Genomic DNA, 27,834 nt, shown 5'->3' on the forward strand with positions numbered 1-27,834 from the left:
GTTTTTTCCTCCCTTTTTCCATTTTTTTTCTCTTCATTTTCTTATCCACTTCATTGTCTTATTATGTATATCATATACTTATACCTCTGACCAGAATGTATATATGCTGTAAATATTTTTCATTGTCCTCATGTACCATATACTTTAAATGGTTTGAGAGAATAAATGAACTTGAACTTGAACTTAAACGCTGGTAGATATTCAGCTGATTTTAGTGTGAGTGTATTGTGATGAACTAAAGAAAAAGAAGTTTTTATTTTGTTCCGCTTTTCTTAATGGTTTTTTCTCTTTTTTCTAAACGCTTGCAGATATTGAACAGACTTCTGGTATGTAAATTTACCTTGATAGATAAAGTTTGCATTTTTCCTGCTTCGATAATTTTTAATGAAATACGGCATTTTCATTTTTAAATTGAAACTAGATTACGCTCACCAGTAGGGGGGACTAGTAACTGTATTGCTACTGCAATACTCTCAGAAAGCTTGTTTTTTTTTCAAAATATTCTAAAAAAGTAAAAAAAAAAAATGCTCATCGACTTGGAAATTCGTCTCAAACCATTAAGTGTTATTTACTTATCTTGGATAGGCAACAGCAACAACAACAACAACAACAACAAAAAACATGCAGTTGGTTGAGAAATAATTTCTAAAATTAAATTATGGTGTGAATAAATAAAATGTTCCTTTTTATTTTGTATCATGGCTACGGTGTTTTTCCTTTGAGGTAAAGTGTACAATAACTGGAGATACACCGATGGGCGGAGCCAGCAAAAACTGTGCCGTGTAAATAAATTATTGAACACTTACGCGATTTCATCATTTTAAATCGCATGTATATTGAATCTGAATTACAGAATGAAATGGGCTATAATACAAAGGCTAAATTTCTGCAAGTGAAATAAAAGTCTTTTACATAAATTACAGTGCGTATCCCAAACTACTAAATGCTTTTACGGAACTCTGCAAATATTCAATCCTCCACAACGAGAAATCAAGTTCTTGACACGAATTTCACACTGAATTATATTAAATATCACACCTTTTGTAATAAACCGCTTTAGCAAAAAAAAAAAAAAAAACCATATTTGCCGTGTTTTTTGCTCAACGAGAATAAGTGCAGATGTACTGTATCCACAGACGAAGACCCTGACACAGGCTTTTAGTGAACGCGACAGCTCTCAAATATGTCAAATGATCAACGGGTACATTTTTTCTGGATTTTTGAATAACATCTGAGTTTTCCTTCTTAACTTCGATTTTTTTCCTGTTTGATATCCAAAGGTTTTCTTGTGATATTCATTAAAAAAAATCCGTGCTTAAATTACGACGGGATGCTGCAATCCGACGTCCTTTCTCATGAACACACACACGCAAAATGAGTTTATTAAAAATACTGGCAGGAAGGAGAGATTATCCATGCGGTCACCTGACAAAAACTACATTTTCTATTGGTGTAATTAAAAATCATGCATATTATTTGTGATATGACGTTTGATTGGCCATGATACAAGAAAGTTATTGAATATTTATTATGGTGTATCCTGTATTTATTTGGACGAAGGGCGGAGACTCGTGCTTCGCACTCGTCACCGCCCTTCGCCCAAATAACTCAGGATACACCATAATAGATATACAATAACTATTACTTTCATTAAAAAAACCCATTACTATAATTTACGGTGTAAAAATCGCTAAATATATATATATTAAAGTCATTTAAGATATTTCAAATTCAATCTTGTAAGCATTTTGGGAGTTTGCATTAGCAATACTAGTCCCCTACCTGCAAGTGTAATCTGGTTCCCATTAAATATGGCATGGGTTCAACTTCTTTCAGTACTAATATTCTAAAAATTTTCTTACCATTAAATAAAAAGCTTCTTCTCAAGAACCACTGGGTCAGAAAAGCTGAAACTTGTGTGGAGGCATCCTGGGACAGTGTACGTTCTATATTATTCGAACCATTTACAAACCGTGAACTATAGCTAACGATTCGTTAAGTATAGTTTTCATTTGTAAAACTATATTTAACGGTTGTTAACTATAGTTTACGAATGCTAATCTAAATTTATCTGTCTTTAATAAAACGTTAACAATTAATAGATTTTGTTGATAATCATAGATTCACGTCTGTAAACTATAATTTACGATCGTTAACTATAGTTAACAGTTGTAAACCATAGTTTACAAATCGTGAAACTGTATTTATCAGAAAATCTATGTTTTGCGATCGCAAATGATAGTTTTCTGTGTTAAGTATAGTTTACGGTTGTGAAATATAGATTATCGCGTTTACAGATGTAAAATATAGATCAACGTTGTTAACTATAGTTTACATTCCGTAAACTATAGTTTACAACCGATAAACCTAGTTTATCGAATTTGAAACTATGATTATCCCATTTTTGTGAATTTGGCGTGCTAAACATAGTTTCACAATTGATAAACTAGGTTGATCGACTGTAAACTATAGTTTACAAACCATGAACTAAAGTTAACAATTCGTTAAGTATAGTTTTCATCTGTAAAACTATATTTAACCTGTAAACTATATTTTACGAATGTTAATTTAAGTTTATCTGTCTGTGATAATTTGTTATAACAATAGATTTTGTTGATAAACATAGATTCACGTCTGTAAACTATAGTTTACGATTGTTAACTATAGTTAAGAGTTGTAAACCATAGTTTACAAATCGTGAAACTGTATTTATCAGATAATCTATGTTTTGCACTCGCAAATGATAGTTTTCGGTGTTAAGTATAGCTTACGGTTGTAAAACATACGGATTATCGCGTTAACAATGATTTACAGATGTAAAATATAGATTAACATTGTTAACTATAGTTTACAGTCCGTAAACTATAGTTTACAACCGATAAACCTAGTTTATCTATGGTGAAACTATGATTAGCTCATTTTTGTGAATTTGGCGTGCCATAAAAATAGGTACGTGTATTACATGGGAGAAATCTGGTGCAGAACAGTATGGCCAATGTTACCGAGGTGAGCGTTATGGCGCATGGTCCTCTTGTTTCTAAACGCTTGTAGATATTCAGCTGATTTTAGTGTGTGAGTGTATTGTGATGAACAAAAGAAAAAGTTTTTATTTTGTTCCGCTTTTCTTAATGGTTTTTCTTTTTTTTTCTAAACGCTTGCAGATATTGAACTGTCTTCTGGTATGTAAATTTACCTTGATAGATAAAGTTTGCATTTTTCCTGCTTCGATAATTTTTAATGAAATACGGCATTTTCATTTTTAAATTGAAACTAGATTACGCTCATCAGTAGGGGGACTAGTAACTGTATTGCTACTGCAATACTCTCAGAAAGCTTGTTTTTTTTCAAAATAATCTAAAAAAAGTAAAAAAAAAAGATGCTCATCGACTTGGAAATTCGTCTCAAACCATTAAGTGTTATTTACTTATCTTGGATAGGCAACAACAACAACAACAAAAAAAACATGCAGTTGGTTGAGAAATAATTTCTAAAGTTAAATTATGGTGTGAATAAATAAAATGTTCCTTTTTATTTTTCATTAAAAAAAACCCATTACTATAATTTACGGTGTAAAAATCGCCAAAAATATATATATTAAAGTCATTTAAGATATTTCAAATTCAATCTTGTAAGCATTTTGGGAGTTTGCATTAGCAATACTAGTTCCCTACCTGCAAGTGTAATCTGGTTCCCATTATATGGCATGGGTTCAACTTCTTTCAGTACTAATATTCTAAACATATTCTTCCTAATATACATTAGCCTTATTTGAACCTCACTTTTGTAAAAAATGTGGGGGGCAACCAGCCTCTCAATGAACCTTAATTTTCAAAAGTGAATAGTTATGTCTGGAAAAAAGGAGAGCAGCCCCCCCCCCCCCATTGCTCATGTCATGCCTGCTGACAATAGGGCATGCTTTCAAGATTATGGATATCAATCTGATTGAATTAGAACATATGTACATGTACATGTATACCTTTCTCTAGGATAATTTGATTCAGGGGGCAAATGACAGTCATTACAGCCCTCTCCTACATACATACTTTCTATACCATTATGAATATGCAACCTTTTTTAAAAACAAACTTAATAGGAACATCTTCTGTTGTTCTAAAACATTCATAATATTCTCTTAATCTAAATTGATGTTGGTTTACAGGACTGGTTTACAGAACCACAGAATACATGTACATGAACAGAATCATAAAAATTACTGGGTACAGAGTTAGACATGCATTTTCTACAAAATTTTATTTCGACAAAAATGACTGGTGAAAGCAAAGAAATATTTATGAGACAAATGAATTTACTCCATACAACATAAAGATCCTTAGGTTAGCTAGAATTTGCTTCATGTGGAGAAATTGATTCTGATGAAAAAGCTGTCAAAGTCTGAGGTTGCGTAATGTCTGTCCTGCCAGCAGAACTAATCTGGGTTGGCAAATGATCACCGGATTTGCCTTTCGTGCTTACAGGAAGTTTGCTTATAGACCTTCCAGAAGGAGAAGACTGAGAATTTGTAGTACGTGGCACATTAACCACATGTTTACTAACAGTATCCTCCATAGAAGATTCAATGTCTGACTCAGAACAAGGAATAGGAGATTTGACCTCAGTAGTTTCTACCACTAAAAGAGTATCACCATCACCCGATTCCTGGAAGATTTGTGTTGTGTATTGGCTGCTAGATCCTATGGCGGCCTTTGGAACAGTGGCTGCTGGGACTGTTGGATATGGCGCATCAGGTACATTTATTGATGCTGAGTATTCTATGGCAGTTTTCTGAAGTCTTTCAAAGTGATTCATTCTGGCTTTAAACTCTTCTTCCCTTGACTGAAGTGTTTGTTGCATTGTTTGCATCTATAAAAAAATATATGTGACAATGAAATGATGTTTACACAGAACATTTGTAACATTACATTTTTTGCATATGACTATATTATCACTTAACATATCATTTCATTCATTTTTGAGACAATTTTTATTACCTTCCATAAGACACATACCAGAAACATACACTGTAATTTTAAAAGTTCTTCCAAATAAAATGTGATTTTCTGTACTTGTCTTAATTTTATTAGCATAATATTCTATCTTATAATTAATTAAAACATACTATATAGTAATATATTAACTATACTAATATACAAGTAAAATTCAGTATAACCTGTTCCATCAACTTTTTAGTGTTTTCTTCAATGGCCAGTTGACTAGAGGCACTTCCAGTGATCCCATGATATGGAGAAGGCTCGATGGAAAGGAAGAAAGGTAACTTAATGCTGTAGCCGAAGATCATGAAAAGGAACAGAAATAGAAACACTACCACCATGATCATGGCTACTGGGTACAAGGTGACTGGTAGATCAATCAGGAGTTCTCTTATGAATGTGCTTAGAGCAGCTCCTACGTCCTTAAGGGGTGAAAGGAAGAAACGGACAAATGTGACACCCACTGCCTGTAAAAGATATGAAAGAGAATTTAGAGATAAGAATACTTGTATAAGGAATATAATGAAAATAATACTGTACATGTAGATATAAACTGACATTTTCAAAATTTAGAGCAATCACTAGGTGTTAAGTACTAAATGTAATCATGAATAAGCGCTTCACACGCTCATGCCTTGTATTGTAATGATTAATGATTTATGAATGATATTCATGACTAAGTGCAGCTCTGTCCCCGCCAAAGCCACTAAAATATGAAGCTTACTTTATACAATACACATTCAGTACATGTACCTATATACATCTAATTATCCTGTTTGCTTACTAGAAAGTTTTTTTTGGGAGGGGTGAAAAGAATACTGTAGACATACTTTTTTCCACAGGGTCATAATTCCGCGTAATCTCAAATTCTGTTTAATCCGCAGGTAGAAAATTACGCGGATTTTCTAGATTGTCACTATATGCCTTACATTTATATTAAGTAAGCTTGGACAAATTTCCTCGGGAAATTTGTGACCATGTACATAGCGTAAATTAATACCACGTGGAAAAAAAGTACTTCTACAGTACCTGTATCTTTAAAATACATACTACAATTTCTTGGAATTTTTTACAGTTTGGACCAGCAAAGTTAACATCTCTGAAAATTTCTACTTATCTGCAATATCATGGCAATTAAGTAGTAAGACATTTTTGTTTAAGTGATTTTGTTTGAACAGCAAAAATTCAAAAACCCTTAAATATCAATCTGCTGTGCCCTAAATTCAAGCAAGCACACATCTATACCTGTACATTACCTTCGTGGGTGGGACCTTGACAATGGGGTCAATCATCATGTGTTCATAATACTTCTGACATTTGTCCTCCTTTAGGGTAAACATGGAGGTGACAATATGGGATGCTGCTCCGAGCCAGTTATCACTGATGGAGTCATTCTTCACACACTCCGCTGGGACATCCTTCATAGCCACAGTCTGCTGTTTGATTTGTTCTGCCTAGGGAATAAATAAAAAACTTGAACATCAGTATCTCAAATGTTGATATCTTGAATACTATGGAAATGTCAGAGTGAGTTTGAAGCTGAAACCACTTTTTTTATCATCAGTATCTCAAATGTTGATCTCTTGAATATGATGGAAATGTTAAAGCGAGTTTGAAGTTTGAAGACCAAACCATTTGTACTATAGGTATTTTCATCTCAATATTTTTTTTGGGGGGAGGGGGGGAGAGGAGCTGGATATTTTTTCTGGTTTTTTTTTTTCCTCTGTCAGTCTAATGGATTTTGAGATAAACAGGTTTTACTGCATAAAACAAATCAGAAAATAGATGAGGGACTCATAAAGACTCAGTAGGTGCAAACAATTACCTTATAGAGTTCAAACCAGGTCATTGGGATGCTGACAATGAAAGCTAGAACTATCAACTTCATAAATCTTTGTCTCCATGACATCTGTAGCTTCATTTCCAGCGTTGCAAATACTGAGGCCATTAAAAGAACTGCAACCATCTGAAATTTTTTTTACATTAAAAAGGCTTGTAGAACTATTCTAGAATAGTAACTGTATACTGTAAACCAACTTTTATTCATGTGCGAAAAATTTTCGCGAAGTTCGCGACAACCTCGTCATATCGCAAATGTTTCTCGCCTCGAACCGACACTTAAAGTCTCTCTGTCTATTTACAATACATCAAAAAAGGCCTGATAGCGAAAATTAATCGTCACCAACTAGTTTGCCCCTGGTAAATCCCAAAATAAAGTTGTCGCGAATAAAAGTTGGTTTACAGTATTCCTTATCTTATGCAGGTAGATCTTTATATCACAAAATGACTTGTGTCAAATATTGAGAACATGAAAATTTTTTAATACTTTTTTTCCACAACCATTTATACCAGCAATATAAAAATAAGCAGGTAATTTTATGCCACAAGTGGTGCTTCTCATGAAATTAAGATGTATAAAAAGTCCTCATATATACATAGTATTTAGCAAACTAAATTAACTTTAACTTGTCATAAAAATTCAGACTCTATAAAAAACATTTACTGTAGCAATTACAGCCTATAACATCTACATGTATCAGTATGAACAAACAAAGTCACAGTAATTTATCCTTATTACATTATATCCAGTCAAAAGGGTGTGTCCAAGTTCATTGCCTGTATATTTTTATGTATATTTAAAAATTGTGTAGATCTGTTTAACTTTAAACAAACCTTTAGGGCTGCATCAATACTTGCTCCATATCGGTCTTCAAACCAAATGGATATTTGCCCCATTGTTCCCAAATGTGATCTTGACACAGTCTCAATCATGCCAGTAAGAATGTCGTTTGAATCATAGAGGCTGTGCAAATCTTTACTTTCTTCTGTCACAAATTTTCGCAGGATTTTAAAATCATCAGCAGAAAGTTTAAGGACCATGCTGTATTCTTGTGACCCTGATGTTGGCTCCTGCAAAAATAAAAGGAATTTAATTGAAAAGATGTCTGTCTGCACTGTTGGGATAATAATTAACCAATAAATAACATATCTAGTATTTACAAGGACCCATGCACATATGGTACTTGTCATGCTTTATTCGTAGAATATGTGATAAAACTTTTCAAGATAAATTTCATTAGCCAACTCTAGTATGATCACTTTATATACTGATTTAAGATACTCGGTAGTGAAAGTTATCATACACAGCATAAATTTGCACTTTAAAATTGTTAAAGGATCCAAATTCTAGTGCTGGTTGTGGGTGTTTCAATACTTTTCCTGTTCTACTTTGCATGAACATAGAAAAATTGAAGTTATATATACAAACCTTCAGCTGGAAATGTTTCAGAAAAGACTGGACAAAGTTTTTAAATATTTGTTTCCCTGCATCGACTTTTGGACACACTGGCTCTTCCTTTATTTTTATGGGCTCAATTATTTCTGAAGGGAGAAGTTCATTACTACTAGCTTCTTTTAAAGTTTTGATTTCAGTTTTTACTGTTGTTTCCACATCTGGTTTGTCCTTCATGCAAAATAGAGATATAAAGTTTATTCCCTTACACAAGTCATTGTTACAACAACAGAAATAAACATTTAAAAAATTTAAAAAACTTATAAGATTACAATTTTATACTTTAGTCCGATATACAATATAGATACATATCCATCCCTGGCAGGTCTTTCACCTGTCAATTCCAGGGCATGCACCAAATACCTTGTATCATAGATTTTTCTCCACGGGGATTACAATTTTATACTTTAGTCCAAATATATACAATATTACATATCCCATATCATATGGATCATAGATCTCTTCATCTGTCAATACACTCACTACACAAAAGAGCATCAAAAACCAGATTCTCAGCATCCTGGACTTCTAAAATTTAATTTATAAAAACACGAATAAATATTATCATAATCTTAAAAGAAATAACACATCGAAAAACACTGTATATCAGTAAACGAGAGAAAATAAGAAAGTCAATGTTTTACTTTTACACTGCAGGTATTTTATTTTTATGGTATAGGAATCAGCACGGGGTTTCGGTTTCGAATACCTGTAATTTGCTTTAGAAAACCTTAATTAATTATCAGAATCTCTTCAAACTTAAGAGGAAAGAATATGAAAACTGTCATCGAAGTAATTATTAGCTGTCAACAGATTTTCTGGTCATAATTTACAGAAAACCATCGGAACTGATCAATGTTCAGCATCAGTTTGGTCAAGGATTGGGGTATTCTAAGGAACCAAATGGACTAATTTTTTTCATCTTCTCTGTCTTCACCTATTAATCATAATGAATTTCTCGACATTGTTTAAAAAAAATCGAATAGAATTATTTTGAAAAATGTTTACAATTTTTTAAAGATTAATTCTTGAATCTTTTTCTTTCATTGTGTCCAAATAAATGGGGTACTCAATTTATCCAAACCATACCTCCAAATAATAAACAAAATTTTCCGGGTAATACTCAATAGATTCCGGGAAATACGTGATGAATCATGTTTGCCGATTTTCTTTCTAATTAATAACATGACGATGTCTTCAAAGGATCCAGACGCTCTAGTTTATTTTACAGGGAAAGAGCGTGAGTATTTAGCCTTTAACACATTTTTTTTTTATATTTTGATTATTCCTTAGTTCTTGTTTACATGTAACAGAGCTGAAGTGTAAAATTAAAAAAAAAAACAAAAACAAAACAAAACAAAATGCACAATGCGTTGAAAAATATCAGAAAATTGTCTCGAAATAAATGAAAATATAGCTATTGAAACATGCGATCCAATATAAAAAAAAGATTATCACAACAAATAATGCGAAAGTTAAAAAAAAAAAAAGACGGTGAGCAAATAGGGTCATAAAGTAAACTGGAGCAGTGCGGAGGGCAGGTGGAAGACAAAATTAATACATTGTATTTGTTCAGAACGCGCAAAATCCATCGATTTTTCATACATACAATTTGAACCATTTATAAGTGTTTGTACACTGAACAAAACTTGTAGTAAGTAGTTAATTTGCAAAACAAGACAATTAATATTCAGTGATGAGTTTTTGCAAAACAAGACAATTAATATTCAGTGATGAGTTCATTTTGAATGATGAGACATGCTGACAAATAAGTTAAATACTTTCTTCGATTTTGTTTAATGTCAGATTTGGACAATTTTATGCATGGACTTTATAAGGAATTTATAAGGAATCATATCACCGATATAATAACTAAACCCCCGAAATATTTTTCGTTTGGTAAACGCACTATCAATATTATACACACTAAATTAAGACACAACTGTTTGCTAAATTATGATCTTTACAGAAGGAATAGTATTGAATCTCCTAAATGTATTTGTGGTCAGAATGAGGATGTATATAATTTTTTCTTTGTTTGTAAAAGATATATAAGAGCAAGAAATAATCTTTTTGACAAACTTTTTAGACTGGACGAATCGATTCTGATAGACACACATCTGTTGTTATGGGGTACTGACACTCTATCTTATGATATGAACTGTCTTATATTTTCGGCAGTTCATAAATTTATCAATGAATCTGGAAGACTTGATTAACATTTCAATTTATTTATGATACTTGTCAATATTATTTACTTTATTATGTTATTATTATGACAACTGTACTAACTGTATCAACTTTACTAACACCAGGAGAAGAACTTGTAAGAATTTGTTTCTGACCCTTTTGTGTTAAACAATGAAATATGTTTAAATCAAGGCATTTTTAAAAACTTCTTTCTTAAATCTTTGGATAGTATTTTAGCTTAGCTGTTCACAGCACATTGTGTTAGGCCACTGTGTCCCCATTTTCAAATTTGACTACATTTTACTTCGTTTCCCTTAGTAAAACAGGGGGTTCAAGACAAAGCCACCGGCCACCAGGGGTCGTTTACATCTCCTAGGCACCTGCTTGCTGGCACGTATGGTGTTTCAGAAGTCCAGTTTTTCCTTTTTGACTGAATTTCAAATTCTGTTTTTATTTACAGGATTTATAAAAATGCATGAACACAACTCGTTACGTCATCCTTTTAATTCTTTCTATCAGTTATATGGTTCATAGGTGCAGGATAAAATTGCTAAAATAAAACGTTTGAAATATATAGTTTTCTATGCTGTAATGTATTTTCAAATGATCAATACACCAAATTGAATTTTAATGATTTATTTTCACAGTGGAAGAGGGACGAATGGTCCAATCTTTCAAAAGGTACGTATTTTCCTTTATTGAATATTTTATCTCGAGTGGTACCATGTTTCCTTTAAAAAGTTAAGGTGTAAATTAAAAAATACATGTATCTTTTTTTCAATTCACAGGTTTTTACTCAAAGAGATACAGGGACGCGTAAAACTGGCAAGAAATGATGTTACTGATCCCCTAGAGTATGATTTTTCTCATGTAGTTCGTGGCATCGCTATTGTTATCAGTAACGGAATATTCAACCCAGACTCTGGTTCCAGAATGGAGGAAAGGTCGTATGCAGAAATAGAACTTCGCAAAATGAAAGAAATGTTTTCTGGACTGGGGTTTATTGTAATGTTGTTCAAGGATCTAAGAGCAACACAAATGTATGATGTCATAAAAGCAGGTCTGATTTCTTGGTTTGTTTTTAAAAATAGTTTCTTTTGAATGAATTCTCCATCTGTGCTAAAATGTTTAAATTCTCTGTCTTAAAAATTAAAAATTAAATATCATTATATGAAAACGAATTAATCTAACAATCGAATCGAAATCTATCATTCTTTAGTTACCTCACAAGATATGGATTTTTTCCTGGATAAATCGGATGCCTTTGCTTGTGTTCTTGCTTCACACGGAAATGAAATTCAGGAAGACAACCCAGTCGACCCCAATATTAAGAACTACCACCACATTATATATGGGACAGACAGACCCATTAGAACTCATTATTTGTTAGATCTGGTCCACGAAAGACGATGTAAAAAACTACAGGGTAAACCAAAAATGTTTTTCATACAGGTACATACACCCGTTAATAATGTTTAGATATTATGAGGCAAAAAATTATAGTTTCTCAAGCCAAAAATTTCGAAAATTAGTGCAACAGACAGGGTGCTTTTTTTAAAAGCAGGTATCTATTTATTCAACAAAATGATAACTTATTCCTTATTTTTTGTTGTTCTCTTAAAATACTAATTATAATGTTATCAACTTTAATTAAATGAAATTATTCCAAATATTTGTAATAATGTTAATAAAGGCCCGTATTGACTAGAAACTGGCATTTAGTTATTCAACAATTTAATTATATTTTTAACGTATCCCTTCTTTTTTGTTGTTCTCTTAATATACTAATTGTAATGTTATCAACTTCAAATGAAATTATTTCAAATATTTGTTATAAATAAAATTAAATTAATAAAGGACCGTATATTTAATTTATTCACTACAATGTAATACAAGTAGTCTGTTTTGAAATTTTTATGAAAAGGGAAATAAATCAACTTGGAAAATAGAGAATTGAGTTATTTCCCTTTTCAAAATGTCAATAAAATATTGGTCAATTTTTGACCTGACGCGACAGTGCCTGGGAAACTATAATTTTTTTTGCCTGGTATGTAGTATATACCCAGTACCCTGTACTCTTTTTTCCAATCATTTCATGTTTGTTTTGCCATGATTCTGCAAAGTGCAGTACATGTACATGTATACATATACATGTAATTATACCTTTTAAGCAAAATTCACGGGTTTTTTCAAGACTCATCTTAGAACTTTTAAATTTATCGTGCGTTCCTATAGGTTTTGTGGTGAAGCAAATATAATAAAATGCAGCCATACATTAGACCATCATTAGACGATATACTGTAAACACTGTATGTTAAATTGTTAATATTTTTATTAAAAGTATTTCTAAATATCATACAATTGGTAACTGTTTATTTTCAAGGCCTGCAGAAGTCGATTTAACGATCCAAATCGTTTTGGTACCGGTGTCAAGGTACAAGTCTCCAACAATCGTCATGTAACACAATCAGGACGTGATAAATATGAAAGTATTTCTACAGACCCCACCTTAACCTCTGAAGACACGAAATCAAAAGGCAACTCTACACCGGAAGAATCCCCATGTCAAGACAAACTAGAGAATGGAAGCAATGAATCTGATATACCCGAATCTCCTTCAAATAAGGATCCCTTTTCATCAGGCGACAGAGCATCTTCACAAGAAATTGGTGATGACGTAGGAAACAAGGGCTGTACCAATCAGATTTCAGAGGAACGCTCTTCGGAACCTCCGCCTGAGGATGAAGAAGATCTCGCCGAGCTATCCCATAAACTAAATTTACAGGAACTCATTCCCTGTTGGGAAGTTGAAATTATACGTGAGGAAACAGATGACATTTCTGAGGATCCAACAGAAGACATTTCTGAGGATCCAACAGAAGACATTCCTGAGGATCCAACAGAAGACATTTCTGAGGATCCAACGGAAGACATTCCTGAGGATCCGAGTATTATTCAAAGGGGCTTTAAATGGGTTAAGAAGCGTGTCTTCAAAAAGATAGATAGGGTAGCCAGAAATGAGGACGAGGCTGCAGGAGATTCAGTGACGACAGTAGCGACACCATGTCACAATGATTATCTTGTCATGTACTCCACTTCCCAAGGTAAATAATTTGATACATTTTCGTAAATAAAACACCACGTTTTATTTTTTAAGTAATTGCTTTTAGAAAAAATAAATTCGGATTAAATCAAATAAAATAAACAAGATGGGCTTAAGATCTAGAAAACTTTTGCAGTGTTTGTATTTTAAAAAATTATTTTACTAGGGAAAGCTGGCTTTGGTCGGGAAAAGGAAGGCGGTTGGATGATTCACGTCATGCATGGGATCATGGTTAAACACATTGAATTCATTGGTCAGGATAGGCGGAACTGCTTAGACTTCCTGTCTGTTATGACATGCGTGATGCGTTTTATTGGGTTTTATTACGAAACTGACACCGGAAAACCGAACACTTCTGGTTTTAAAACGGCACCTACAATGCAGCATAAATTGTCAAAAGATCTTATTTTTAGAAATAAATACCCAAAGACATCCTAAAGCTGAACTGTTGTGATACTTTTTTGTGCATGCTCATTAATTGTTGTATTTGATGGCAGTTCCATCCTCCTGTGATGTCATACGCTTTTGCAAAAATTGTTATCAATCAAAATTTATACCCATTAGAAAAATATCTTTTGCAAGAATGCTTTTCAATGGGTGTAATGCAAATAATTGTTAAGTAAAAGACTTAAAAATGTATTCTTTGTTTAATCAATTATTCTGTTTTAAAATGTTGCCAATGATATGCGCTACAACTCTTCATGTATGTAGGTATTTTCTTTATTGTACGTTTGTTTATTATGTAAAATGCTTTCCCTGATATTCACAATTCTAGTACATGTATTTTATAAATTAGCAATTACTTTAGAACTCTGAGCATCAGAATTATGTATTTTAAACTAGTATCTTACGTTTATAATATATTCAATAAAAATGAACATTTTTTAATGCTGATATATACACTTCTATGCAATCTACACATTTTTGGCTATTTTTTATTTAATAAACACTACTATTATATATTTAATGAAAATTAATGCTGTTTTTCGACTTTCAAATTTAAAATTGTGAGGATGGATATACCTTAACTACCTGAAGATATGTAGCCTTATAGTTTTTAGTCTTTGTCCATGCGTTATGGTCAAAGAGTAAAATATAAAACCACAACGCTATACAGTTCTGCAGCTACAGATAAACATGCGTCTTCCTTTTTCAAGTAATCAAGATTAAAACTTTGCAAACAGCTTTCATCTCATCTATGGGAAAAGTCAACGGTTTTCCTTTGTTTGCCATATCATTTTCATAAACTTGTCTGATTTTCATACCTTCTAGTACGACAGGGTCAATTTTAACCAAACTTTGCACAGATATATACCTCCCTGGTTCAATTTTAAAACTTGAGTCCGAGTCTTTTTAAAATACAAGAATAAACAGCTTGGATTTTCTTAAAATTGCATTTCATCAATTTAAACCTAATTAACAAACAAGCAATCCTAAAATTACTCAAAAATATTTTAATACAATAAATTCAAACAATTATCAAAAATGTATTCACTCTAAATATTCTTTATCCAAACAACTTTCAAAACCATTATCCATAAATAAAAACATGTTGATGCCCACTGGAGCGGAGATCAGGCATGTTTACGTGGAGCACTAGGGTAGAGATCCATATAAGCTGAATAGTGTCTTTTATCTACAATGAAGCGCATTGAAGTGGTAAAATTTTCTGTTTGACTGGAACGTTTTGGGCTATCTTTAGAACGATGATTGTCATACAATGACACGCCCATTTCTTTAGATCGGAAAACTCGGTCAGATTGTTCATTCGAATACCTGTGGAACAGGTATTCTATAAATATAAGAGCCAATCAAATAGGCGGTCTACATATAAACACCGAGTAAGCACGTGTTCGACCGATACCTGTGTTATGGTAACTCCAATGATCATGATAAATTCATAATTATGGACAAATTCGTTGCAACATTTGTTTTACAGAAGCAGGAACTCTCAAACTTTCTCTCTAATGATATAAAAATCTCCATTTCGGTGTAACTCATGTTTCTTGTCACGAAGAGTGGGGTGTCCTTAAACATTACGACGAATATTTCTTTTCCGTTTCTAAAGAAATGGGCGTGTCTTAATGTTATAATTGACGTTCAAAACATGACTCAGAACGTTTCATTCAAACGGAAAATTTCACCACTTCAATGCCCTTCATTGTAGATGGGTGTTTGCGTGGAAATGGTTAAAACCTTACGGTCTAAACTCTAAAAATTTTTTACTGCGGACATCTGGCATATAGATGGCGCAGGACCCCCCCCCCCCCCTCCCCAGCTTTTTTCCGTCGTCTGAAGTAAATTCTTTTATTTCTCATTATTTATTACGTTTAAATGATGTGCCCCACTTTGCATAAAAATATATTAGTATTTTTATGTAGCGTTAGAGGACCAGCCTCTGAAACTTAAAAAAGGGAAGTTTATCAGATATTCAAATAGAGGTATGAAATTGCTGCAAATTCGTGTTTTTGATAAGATATTGTGTCCAAAAATGGTTTTTTTTTTAAAGAATTGGAAAAGAAGTGTTACACAATCCATATGTCAGCTGCCTGTAGTATTACAAAATTACAATATAAAAAAAAAATCTGTGTAAAAATAATTTACTCTAAAATCACCCATCTATTTTAAAAAGTCAGAGTCTTGAAAATCGACACTAATCAGTTTGTGGTCTACAGCAACATCCAAAACATCGTCCAAAGCATCGTCCAATTCGTCGGAGAACACGACGGAAGATATTTGGCTGAAATAAGATAACATTTAGCATTAATATTTATGTAAAGACGGAGTCTGAGGTTACCTAGAATTACATTGGCATAAAGCCTAAAAGCTGCATTACCTTTTTCCGCTTTTGGGGCACACTGGCGGCATCATAGAAAGCTTTAATGAGGTCTCGACTCAACATATCTGTTGCCTATAAAATGATATAAAGTAACCAAAATTAAACAGTTCATAAGGAAGAAACTAAACAAATTATTTTTTTGTCTTACATGTACATACATTATCGTAAAAACGTACTCAAATGTATAGATGATCGAAGACAAAACATCAAAATCTCTCTTACTTTCTCTATTTTAAAATGTACTTTATTGTAACATCAAAGATATACAGTACTATGTACGAACAATAAAAGAAGCAACATTTCTTAAAGAAACAAATGTTAAAAAACGAATACAAAAGTAAGAAGAAGAAAACCAAGAAAGAGAACTTTTAAAACTGTCTTAGTAGGATGTTAATAAAAATTAAAATTTGAATACCTAGTGCTGATAATTATCTTCTGATGAATAAAATAATGTGTAAACTAAATTAACTTTTCCTATACATACTTGATTTCCAAAATATTTTAAATCTCACACAGAAAGTATTACTGTAAATACCTCTAGAATCTTCTATTTACTTGTAATCTTTTAGAAACAAGAATGCTTACAAAATTGTATACCTTTAGATCTTATCGCCCGTTCAGCTCAAAAGTTAAACTGAGTTTTGCAACAATATTCAGAAGTGTTAAAATTCTTACCAAGCTATTGATGGCAGCGGAGTCTATGAAGTCTTCTTCAAATCTGTCGGTGAATGTTTCCTGTAAAATTCATGTAACATAATATATAGATTTTGTAACTTAAAAAAAATAGAATGTTCAAATACAAGACAGAACTTCATTTTGACTTCAAGGGATTAGGGTTTCAGAGATAAAATTTGAAAAATCAAGAGTAAAAATTTGGTTAGTTACTCAATATCGTTTTTGAAATATTAATATCAATCCATACCTCTACCCCGATGTACCTAAGACTCAGGTACCATGTATACAGGGTCTGAGGACGTCCTACAGGTTCAGTTTTAGGTTCGGGTTCAGGTTCAGGTTCAACTGGAGGAACAGGACTATGGGCATAACTGGTGGAAGGTTGATCCTCGTCCTTTAAGACAAAGTACATATTACAGACACTAGTTTTGCTTGAGGTCAATATTCAAAAAAGTAATCTGAAAATATTTTCACGTAATTTGTTCAAACTAGTCCATCTAACCTCAACTAAGGCCTTAATTAAGTTATGTTTCATGTTTTATTTTCAATAAATAAATTTGAAAGTAATTACGACTATTTTATTTTATATACAGTATTATTCTTCAAGGATTTGTTAGGAACGAGATGATATTATAAAATTTCATTTTATACATGGTTCGCACTCAACGATATGATATTAGCAAAATTTCATCTTATTTTTTTTTTAATATTGTAGTTTTACCATATTACAAATACTTAAATTGTACTATGTAAACGATATAAACGTAATTCAAAGATTAACTTCAGTGATTTTGTAAGAATCTTACAGATTTCTCTTCATCGTATTCTCCCATCTCCCAAGCAAATCGGGAGGCCAGTTCTCTTCTGGGAGATATGAAGTACTGAAGATATAAAATGAAGCATTTGTTAGGATGATTAAGTATGTACTAAAATGCACTGAGAAGTATATAAAAAAAACTAAGATTCTTTTTTAACATACATGTCCGTACCACCTGTGTGTTTTCTGATCGCGACGCTCAACCAAGGACTTCCGAATTTCAAACCCCTGTGCCTTTTCCAGTATATTAGTGAAAATAAATAGCGATTGGCAAATAATTTCTGATAGGGTACATGCATTTTAAGCAAATTATAACAGTTGGGCCATATTTAAAATACTGAATGCTTGAATTTAAACTTGTATTTAATACGTCTTCGTAAATGATATCTTACCTTGAGTTCAAAGGGGTTTTTTTCACTATTTTTTTTTTTTTTTTTTTTTTTTTTTTTTTTTTTTTTTTTTTTTTTTGCCTGAAATTAATTTCTTGCAAACTTGACACTGAATTTGTCAATAATTATGAATCATTATCAAATAGACTAAAAATTAAGATTCCTATTGTGGTTCAATGATCAGTCCCCTGAAATCATAGAATATAGAAGGATTGTCAAATCCGCCGTTTAGTCTCTTGTTTGTAATTCTTGAGAAGATTATTTTTGTGAAGACTTTCACCTATATTTATAAATTATTATCTTTGAAAAGACCATCGCTATCCATTCGAAAAAATAAACTGAATCCATTTACAGTTTTACTGAAGTTTGCATTTTGATTAAGAATTCTCGCGCATACCTTTCAATTTTACCAAAATTTCCAGTAATACATATTATTATAGGTGTTACGTATTTTTTTATATGGACAGGACATTTTGGTAAAAATTATAAGTTTTAGTCACAGGCCTTTAGATCGCTTAGAAAAAAAAATTGACGTGTTGAAAAAAAAAATAAAGGTATGGAACTCTTTTCATGGGGTACCTACTTTCGCCAATAAAATTCTTTTAAATCAAATGCTTTACAATTTTACTTTCTATCCATATCTATTCAAATATAAACAATCTTCATTACTACCAAAGTTCATTCCGTAATTCCTTATACTTCTCGAGATATTCTGAAATCCATTCCCAAATTGACAATAATTTTTTTACTCGACATCAGCTTGGGCCTTCACTAATTGTAAAGCGGGAACGACGGGACAAATTTTCCCCGGAATTTATTCTAAACTCAATGAATATTTGCTCATTTGCATTCAAGCTTTACAAGGTTTTTCTTTAATTTGATCATATGGTGTAAATAAGTCATAAACAACATTTTAGCGGTCTAATTGTTTTGAATTTCGAAAGGTATATAATGCATTCCGGGAAAAATTCGTTCTACCATGACTTCATTTACTTTCATAATCAACATGGCGGTAGTTGTTGATGTCGACGTTTTCAAATTAATTTTTTGCGAAAGGAATATTATTACGGACTTTACGTTACAATCTGGAGTAAGAAATCAACTTTAAATTGTTGAAAGATTTTGCAAGTACCCTGCAACTCTCCGCCGCACTTCAAACACCGTCTGTTTACATGTGAATGACCAGGGGCCCAAGCTAATGTCAAATAAAGAAAGTAGGTCATTTTTGAAATTGATTTCAGAATACCTCAAGAAATATATGGAATTTCGGAATGAGCTTTGGTAGAATTGAAGAATGTTTATCTATGAATAGATTTAAATAGAAAGTAGAATTTTTGAGCATTAGAATAAAAAATATTTTGTTAGCGAAATTAGGTACCCAGTGTAAGAGTTCAGTACCTTTATTTTTTTTTTACACAAACAATTTTTTTAAGCGATCCTAAGGCCTGTGGTTTTAGTGAACTCTCGTGTTTAATTCTAACTTTCCAGTATTTCTGAAAGAAATGTCGAAAACGCCAACCGCTATTCAACAGACGACAGAAGACACACAGACATCGGACAAACTTTGAAAAATTGTTGTTGTATTCTTGTATTTCGAAGCAAGGAAAGAAAATATCAATATTTTTCCGTGATAAATCTTGAGATATGGATGTGATTTTTACAGATATGTATTGATTTCATTACATTAAATTTAAGGTAAGGTTTGCGTCTCCCTCCAAATCATATTTTTTTTAATATGCACACATGCTATATATCAATTTATTCAGGGAGATTGGCTTCATCATTTAATATGATTTTCAAAGATATTGCCCGTCCCATTTTTTTAGTAAAAGATGCCAAATTTAACGTATTTCATATTTCACCTCGAATATTATTTTCACTGAAAAAATTGCTTTATTTTATAAATTATCAAACTTTTATAATTAAAATGACCTGAATTAGAATAATTCATGCTTCTATTATTTAAAATTTTAATTTTCCGTTATGAAAAATATGAAAATTTGGGTAAAAAAGAAGATTTTTCAATTTTCCTTGAAAAAGTGAAACCGTTGCCATGGCAACGAAAATATAAAAATCAACATTTTACATATCTACCGATTCCATCAAAATCCATTAAGTTATTAATTTGATCATTTTCATTAATTTGAACTAAAAAAATATGTATGTCCCCAATATTATTTCCATGGAAACAGGGGCTATATTATGGGTTCGGAACATAAAAGTCAGGCTTTTTCTACACTTTTAAGACAACATTGATATAACCTTGTCATGGTGAATGTTAAAGACTAAATGTTAGTTTTGATATTGTTTTTTGGCATAAATTGGCCAAAAATATTCAAAATAAAACTCCTCCTGTGCTACATGATGGTCTAAAAATTTATTCCATGGAAGAACTCTAGTATTTATGGCAATCTTTACATCTTAATATTCTGATGAAATTGTCTATGAATTATACTGCAACACCTTTAGAAGTACATGTATATGTATATAAACATACTTCAGAAGATGTTGCAACTAAACCAATTAAAAGCCTATAAATTTGACATCATGCTGATTAATAGTTATTTCAACTTGTAGTAACTTCTATACATCTTTGTAGCAAAATATCTTTATTCAGTTATGGCTGGTGACTGTCATTATACATGTATGCCATTTTTTGAGTGAAATGTTGTAAGCATTGCATCCACGAAGCTGCTGTTTTTATAATTAAATGATTTTTTTACTTCAAAGAGTAGAAATGCTATCTTTAAAGTAATGCTTGTTTGCCCTCTCTTGACTCAGGGTAAATTATTGAGTTGGTAGGTGAAAAAATCTTCAACATTTTTTAAGGGGATAAGAGGAATAAAAAGAAAAAAAATACTGCCCTGCATTGAAAAAAGTTTTCAGTCTGGTCATTTTAGTCAGTCGGTCTGGAGAGGCCGACAACCAAACATTTTTTAAAGATGGCCTATTTCTACACTTCATGGACATTAGCTCAATCATTGGATTAGGTAGTCTGAGAATCTAAATTGAAATATCAGACAGAACAAAATAAAGATGAATTCTAAGTGACATCAATTCATACTTTAATGAGTACTTCTGATTTCAGAGAAAAGGCAAATTCTGCAAAATGACATAACACTGTCATAAATATTTGTCAAGAACAGGGAAAAAGAAACAATGCTACAGTGATGGATATATCTCCTTGATATCCATGAAATAATAATTTAAATATAACAAAATTTTCTCCTTTTTAAAATCAAAATACAGAAAAAATTAAAAGATTATAAATGTAAACTATTTTAAAATAAACTACATGTACATGTATTTGTGAAAGATTTTAATTTTAGTAGATTACTAAACTGGTCTTATCATTCCTACTAAATTAACAACGTTACAATTTCCAAGTGTCATGTTTTAAACTGTTACAGTAGATATAATTATACATGTTCACTGCAGTTTTATGTACAAATCTCATCAGTTTTCAGAAATACTTATTTGAGCATATTAGGTCCTGGTAAGAACAAAATTTAATGAATAAAAATATTAATCTTAATTGTTCATGTATTAATTTCCTTGCAATTTTACAAACCCTTTTAAGAAACTTGTTACATGTAAGTATAGACAAAAGCAACCTTCATATTAATACATATGATGCATACATTTATTTTACTGAAAACAAATTCAAAGATGGACAAACAGAGCGTGCACTGCAATCATCACATACACATATTTTCTAAATATATGGAAAACAGCATGTACCAGGTATATACTAGATACGATGTTGTTAAACATTAAATTTTCTTCTATAATCTATAGACATATAAAAATATGCATTGGGTATAACAAGTCAGAAGTTCTTCTCCAAATCTCCATTGATTTTGCCATGTCTGGTTCAACATCTTAGCTTGATCCATCCAACTTTCTTTAATATTCTTGAGCTGATATGGGATGACCTCTACTTTGATTGATGGCACAAATCTTTTAAGGAAACATTGAAGTACTTTTTTTGGTTCTTATCTATTCCAATTAATGACCCATCATCTGAAATCATATGTGTTCATTTTTACAATAACATTTAAGGAATTGCATTTTGGAATTGCATTAGGAATTGAACTGAGTTTCATTCCCTCAATGAAAATCAGAAATGAATAAATTTCCAATATAATCAATGAAGAATCAATATGAAATTATTGTAAAATTTACAGATTGAATTAGTGAAATGCAAATGCTTGATCAAGAAAATTAATGTTCTTGTCATGCACAATCTGTATCTCTTTTTTTATTAATTAGAAAATGAGATATTAATTAAAATCAAACCTCATTAAAAAGGTAACTTGAACAATTGAATACCTGTTCCAGTAATGTTACAAATATTAGGCCTAAAAAGCAAGGATTTTATTTTTTATAATTTCTTGAATGAATGCATTTTTATTTTTTGGCAATGTTGGGATATATAAGTCACATCCTGACATCCTTGTACCGTTTATTCGTCGTTTTTAAATCCGTAGTCAGTAGATCATTCATAACTTTCAGTAAAATGAATAGTTAAATAATTACCTGATGAAAATACTATCAATAATCAAACTGTCAACATCATCATTGGACATGGTCAAATGCACCGTGACTTTTCTTCCCTGTTCGGACTGCATATAGCATAGTACTTTACAGGATACTCTCTGAGTCTCAGGTCTTTTCTTTTTTCTTTCCCATTCTCACTTAAATTTTAGTGTAGTGGTGAAGCGAGAAACACACAACAGCACAATGCGTCAATGACTTTCTTCTGATCAGAAGGCCGTGCAACTTGCCACGTTCCGTATCGAAAATAAACAAGTCCTCCTTTATTGGTTCATCCACATGCATCACGCTAATCTCAAAGGTTTCTAAGATTCCTAAGCTCTGATTTGTTATAAGACTTTCTCCTGAAAACGTCCTTTGTTTTTAGTCCAAGTATGACAGAGGAAATTCGTTACCGAGATGCTTAGCATCGCTGGTTTAAATTCGCCTGTTTCAAACGCTTTGGTGATTCGCAAGAGTTACCTCCCTGTAAACGCAAACCTTACCTTAATATTAAATATATACGGTATTGTACAAATTAATCTCTATACCCATAAAGTCTAGCAAATACCTGGTACGTAAAATCATACTTACCCGCTCTATTTCTTCTCTTGTGTAGTCCCACCTCGGGTCATAGTAATTAACATCCAGTTCGGCCTATTGAGTGAAAAAAAAAACCATAAACATCATTTTAAGAGAGAGAGAGAAAAGGAGCAAGGAAGACAGAGGCTAAAGGGCAAAAACCCTAACTAAGTAATTATCTCCTTTTTTATTTTCATCATTCTATTTACCGACATATTACTTCCCGAACAAGAAGCCTCATCCTAACCGGGGGGGGGGGGGGGGGTGTCATTATCTGAACGAAATTGAATCCAAGGAAGCTTCCATAAATTACATATGATTAAGCACGACTTTGCTGTTTCTAGAGAAATGTTAAATAAGACTTATTTATCTATGTATTCCCATGTTTTGTTTTTGTTTTTTTAAAAATCCTCATTGTGGTGCCCCCCCCCCCCCCAGTACCTCGGGGTCAGGAACTGAACCATCATCGTCGCAAACCACGGCCAAAATGTACGACCCTCTTCCAGGAGACAGCCATAAGCGGACTCCGAACCGTGGCTTTAGACGATGGATCTGAACAAACACTCCGGAATTTATAGGACTTGTGAGTGCTTCTACATGCATATTACAAGTAATATGACTGATCATTCTAATACTATTCAAAAGATTTTACAGATATTACCTATTCGGTTGTTCATAATAACCATTTAATTCCTACCCCGGGGGTCATTAATTAATTTACACATATCCTAAGCAGGCACCTGACCTAGCATCCTTTTTGAAAGAAGGGGAATAATTAAACCAAATGGATTTGCCCAATTTCGACGAAAATTTCATACCAAAAAAGTGGTATCTGTGGTATCAAAAAGGAATCTGCTTTTTCGACTTTGAAAAAAAAACTCCATGCATCTGACATTATTATCATTATTAACATCGCTATTCTGTTTCAACTTGGTAGATTTACATACATTGTATCAAACGGCAGGGGATCATAACCTTTCATTGAACATTTACTATTAAACAATTAAAAATTGTTGCTAAATTAATTAGCTGCTGCTGGTCCCTAAGACCTATATTAAAGGGCCGAAGACAATAACATGCTTAACATCCCCCCCCCCCCCCCACACACACACTTATGCCCCAACCCCTCCACATATACTAAACGACTGGTAACTGGTTAAAAAGTACTAAAGTACATGTAGTGATCTAGTAAACTTTCGAAAAAAAAGTTATAAAACGCTTGAATGGGAATAAAAATGGCTGTACGTGTTTATACAGGCCAAATTTTTCATGATCTAGCCTAATTTCAAGTCCAGTACTGGCAGTAGCCGAGTAGGAACAGATGTGGTGTTCACAATCACATAGAAGATCACAGTAAAGACTGGCTTATTGTTGGAATAGTAAAACAAATATACATGTATCTTAGGCAAGGAACATATACACGTACGGTTGCTAATATTGTGAGATGACAGTTTAAATATAAGACAAAAAATGACCAGCTACACTTTTACCAGGATAATGGAAGGATTTGCTCCTTCATCCAAATTTGAAGACAAATTACAGATCAGCAACAAACTTAGAAATTGAACACTTTGTTAAGTTGGAATACTTACCAATGCATATCTGTCAGTTTTCAGAGTAATTCCTGGGTTAATCCTTCGAGCCATACTTATTGAGTACTCAATAAATTCTCTTTAAAAGGACAAAATACCTGATAAAAAGAATCAAATCAACAAGTTCTCTCATTACCGAGAATGCCTATATTATGACGTCACTATGGTTATGACGAATCTCGTGAGATTTACAAAAAAATTATTATTATTATTCTTTTTGAATGAAATATCTTTCCTGTCGTAGTAGCAATCATTTACAAGGATTCAATAATTATTAGAATTATATTTAATCAAGAGCGCCGCTGTTTCTCAACCATCGGCTGAGAGGAACGAACGACAACTCTGGTAGGATCGAAAAATCCAAAAAGGGCCCGCTTGCACTTTGTTTAGGCTATTCAGAACACAACTTTCTCTGAGAATGGCTTGTTTTGATAATCCCCCACAATATCTTTTAAATAATGATGTATAAAATGTAAAACAAATCTCTTATTTTCATCATTTTATGACTTACCAGCATATTTGCTTCGTGGACATATTTGCTTTTGTTGCACTTGTTGATATGACGTCATAAAGTAAACCCCTTATAACACGCATGTCAGGAATGGCTCAAAAAAGGTTTAAAATTTTATTAACAGTATGACTGGCATTTAATATTTCGGGAAAAAAAACGACATATAAAAAAATATTTCATGTTATATACATTGTGTATAAAGTATATATTATTTAAAAGTAAGAGCAGGAATGTGCTAGTTATAAATACTTCGATAGCCATGTGTTATGTATATATTAATATTTATGATAGAATCGGAACACAGCTAGCCCATCCATCAAAGCAACTCAAAAAATTAGAATTTGAAAATCCTTCTCCCACTTTTTAAATGTTTTTTTTCAGGTGAGGTTTCCATCTCATTTGAATTTCCCCTTTCAAAGGCAAAGAAAGAGCACCCGTCTACAGACACTTATTTCGGAAATAAATTTTTAACATTCTATGGAGCAAGAATTTATCAACGAATAAAGTGCCTAGATTAACCGCCTCTTTTTTTGTCATCATTTCTCCTAATATATTGCATTTTCTGTCAACTATTGAGTACGTGCACTGATAATCATGAAATGTAAAATTGCCAATTATTTCTAGACAGGTGATATTTTTATTTTTAATCATATCCATAAGTGTTGTCTTCTGTTCCGAATTCGTCTTATGAAGGGCCAAGCACCGGCCCTTCCCCCGAATGGAAAATAGTCAATAAAAAGGTTTGCGCACATCAGTGCTAACCGCATCGTCGCAAACCACGGGTTTTGAGTCCGCAAGCTTCCTCAAACAAGTGATGATAGAGAGAATCGACGTGAATCACCCGTGGGTTACCGACGATGTGCTAACCGCAAACAGTGGTCCTGAAACAGCAATTGAAGCATGCTGATGTACTATAGATTCAGTCAAATGGTTGCGGCAAAGTCAAATAATAACTTTTTGAAAATATTTCTGTAATAAAAATACGAACAGAAGATAAAAGGCATTTCTTATTAAAATCTCCCAAGTTCATATTGAAAAACATTAGGTTAATTTTCAGGCCATTCTTAAAATTATTACAGAGGAATGAGAGGATACACGTACATGTTCGTTGATAAATACCCTTCAGAAAGTCATCAAAAGTATAGTTAGATGTATACATGCTGAGTAATTGGTGCCTCTTTCAAAATTGTGAAGCCCATGCTCTCTTGTTTAAAACACGATCGATCGAGCCAAAATCTATTGCTTTGAAAGTTATTACATGATAGTCAGGTGAATTATAAGGCCCGTTGGCTCTTGTTTTTTTCAAACCATGATTCCTTAAAGTAGGGTGTCGGGTAAGACTACAATTATATAGACTGTAGGTTTAAAATTTTACTTTCTTAACTGTGGTTCTATGAGAAAACCAGGCAGAATTGTAAAATATCAATTTTTAAGGTATTTTTAAATGTCATTATTCCATTAAATATTGATAAGGTACACATCACTGATAAAAAATCATGAGGTGAGAAAATTGATAGCTTGTTCTATTTATAGTAACAGGGCCGTCATTAAAACCAGGAAAATAAAGCATAAGAAAGGGCAAATAAAGGGGGAATTTCATTCAATTTCAATGTAGCATTAGAGCCAAAAGCAATCATTTCCACATAAACTACTTATTTAATATAAAAATTCAAGATTATAATTTATGTTTGATAAAAAAAAGATTTCTTGTCAAACATGCAATGTTGCCATAGCAACCTGTCAAAAATGTCTCTTTTGACAGACATATCGTTTCGGATGTAAAGGTACCATAAAAATCTTCATATTAAACAGGGTTAGGACGCTTATTATTTTTAAATTCAAAATTAATTAAAAAGTTAAGTATGTTTGAATTCTCTATGCAATAGGAATTGTTTGGGTTTTGAGAAAATCTGTCGTTTTTTGAGCAGTTAATCAGTGTTAAATTATCAGAGAAATTTGGGTGAAAATTAACATCAACACAATAAACAAAAGACAAATGTTGCTTATTAACTGATTGTTATTTTTCATTAATGTTGATCTAAAAATAAAAATAATTGTTCAAAATAAAATCAAACAATTAACAGGTTTAATTAATTAAAAGTGCCTTTCATGAGACATAAACATGGTTTCAGCATAGTTATCTCCCTTTACGGTACTCTCTAGGGAATGAGACACATAAGGTACATGCATGAATATGGCAGCTTCCAGGCATGGTGAAAGATTTGACTTTTCAAGGTCATGCACTTCTGTTGCATGTGGAGGACTTACAGAAAGTATATATCCATGTCGACAAAAAAAATATTGTCACACTTGCTGCATT

General features: G+C 32.3%; 3 protein-coding genes and 1 long non-coding RNA gene across 5 annotated transcripts; 1 reads left to right on the forward strand and 3 right to left on the reverse strand.

The window, feature by feature from the left end:
* Positions 1-4,244: 4,244 nt before the first annotated feature.
* LOC134273546 (uncharacterized) lies at positions 4,245-8,457 on the reverse strand. Its single transcript, XM_062755739.1, has 6 exons — positions 8,257-8,457; positions 7,662-7,898; positions 6,814-6,954; positions 6,245-6,442; positions 5,168-5,455; positions 4,245-4,860 (listed from the first exon to the last, which is right to left on the reverse strand). Exons 1-6 carry the CDS (start codon positions 8,455-8,457, stop codon positions 4,336-4,338), a joined length of 1,590 nt encoding a protein of 529 aa, XP_062611723.1. The 3' UTR covers positions 4,245-4,335.
* Positions 8,458-9,383: 926 nt separating this feature from the next.
* On the forward strand, positions 9,384-14,090 carry LOC134273555 (uncharacterized). Its single transcript, XM_062755751.1, has 6 exons — positions 9,384-9,520; positions 11,118-11,151; positions 11,259-11,530; positions 11,690-11,922; positions 12,854-13,574; positions 13,740-14,090. The coding sequence occupies exons 1-6, from the start codon at positions 9,466-9,468 to the stop codon at positions 14,009-14,011; spliced, it is 1,587 nt and encodes a 528-aa protein (XP_062611735.1). The 5' UTR covers positions 9,384-9,465; the 3' UTR covers positions 14,012-14,090.
* A 2,067-nt stretch (positions 14,091-16,157) lies between these two features.
* On the reverse strand, positions 16,158-25,119 carry LOC134273543 (uncharacterized). 2 transcript variants are annotated; one of them, XR_009993435.1, is made up of 8 exons: positions 25,004-25,119; positions 23,424-23,486; positions 17,894-17,968; positions 17,335-17,481; positions 17,088-17,147; positions 16,828-16,847; positions 16,410-16,484; positions 16,158-16,313 (listed from the first exon to the last, which is right to left on the reverse strand). XR_009993435.1 is itself a non-coding variant. In XM_062755737.1 (7 exons), exons 1-7 carry the CDS (start codon positions 25,055-25,057, stop codon positions 16,227-16,229), a joined length of 561 nt encoding a protein of 186 aa, XP_062611721.1. In that variant the 5' UTR covers positions 25,058-25,119; the 3' UTR covers positions 16,158-16,226. The 2 variants fall into 2 exon arrangements, 1 of the variants encoding a protein (XP_062611721.1); XM_062755737.1 differs by lacking the exon at positions 16,828-16,847.
* Positions 21,342-23,288, reverse strand: LOC134273542 (uncharacterized). Its single transcript, XR_009993433.1, has 2 exons — positions 22,833-23,288; positions 21,342-22,316 (listed from the first exon to the last, which is right to left on the reverse strand). It is a non-coding gene; the product is annotated as an uncharacterized LOC134273542 (long non-coding RNA).
* Positions 25,120-27,834: the final 2,715 nt, after the last annotated feature.

The sequence above is a fragment of the Saccostrea cucullata genome, unplaced genomic scaffold (assembly GCF_032062105.1).
Source record: "Saccostrea cucullata isolate Sc308-1 unplaced genomic scaffold, CSIRO_AGI_Scuc_v1 ctg560, whole genome shotgun sequence".
NCBI classification, from domain to species: Eukaryota; Metazoa; Mollusca; class Bivalvia; order Ostreida; family Ostreidae; genus Saccostrea; species Saccostrea cuccullata.

What these genes read in the sequence shown, in the direction of transcription:
- LOC134273546 (XM_062755739.1), bottom strand. Translation starts at nt 8,457, where the DNA reads ATGAAGGACAAACCAGATGTGGAAACAACAGTAAAAACTGAAATCAAA. An exon ending in GTATTGATGCAGCCCTAAAG is followed by an intron (nt 6,955 to 7,661) that starts GTTTGTTTAAAG and finishes AAAAAATTTCAG; the next exon opens with ATGGTTGCAGTTCTTTTAAT. An exon ending in CTAAAAAGTTGATGGAACAG is followed by an intron (nt 4,861 to 5,167) that starts GTTATACTGAAT and finishes ATTTTTTTATAG; the next exon opens with ATGCAAACAATGCAACAAAC.
- LOC134273555 (XM_062755751.1), top strand. Translation starts at nt 9,466, where the DNA reads ATGACGATGTCTTCAAAGGATCCAGACGCTCTAGTTTATTTTACAGGG. An exon ending in GTATGATGTCATAAAAGCAG is followed by an intron (nt 11,531 to 11,689) that starts GTCTGATTTCTT and finishes ATCATTCTTTAG; the next exon opens with TTACCTCACAAGATATGGAT. An exon ending in CATGTACTCCACTTCCCAAG is followed by an intron (nt 13,575 to 13,739) that starts GTAAATAATTTG and finishes TTATTTTACTAG; the next exon opens with GGAAAGCTGGCTTTGGTCGG.
- LOC134273543 (XM_062755737.1), bottom strand. Translation starts at nt 25,057, where the DNA reads ATGGCTCGAAGGATTAACCCAGGAATTACTCTGAAAACTGACAGATAT. An exon ending in AAACTGACAGATATGCATTG is followed by an intron (nt 23,487 to 25,003) that starts GTAAGTATTCCA and finishes TTCACTCAATAG; the next exon opens with GCCGAACTGGATGTTAATTA. An exon ending in TTAGGTACATCGGGGTAGAG is followed by an intron (nt 17,148 to 17,334) that starts GTATGGATTGAT and finishes TGAATTTTACAG; the next exon opens with GAAACATTCACCGACAGATT.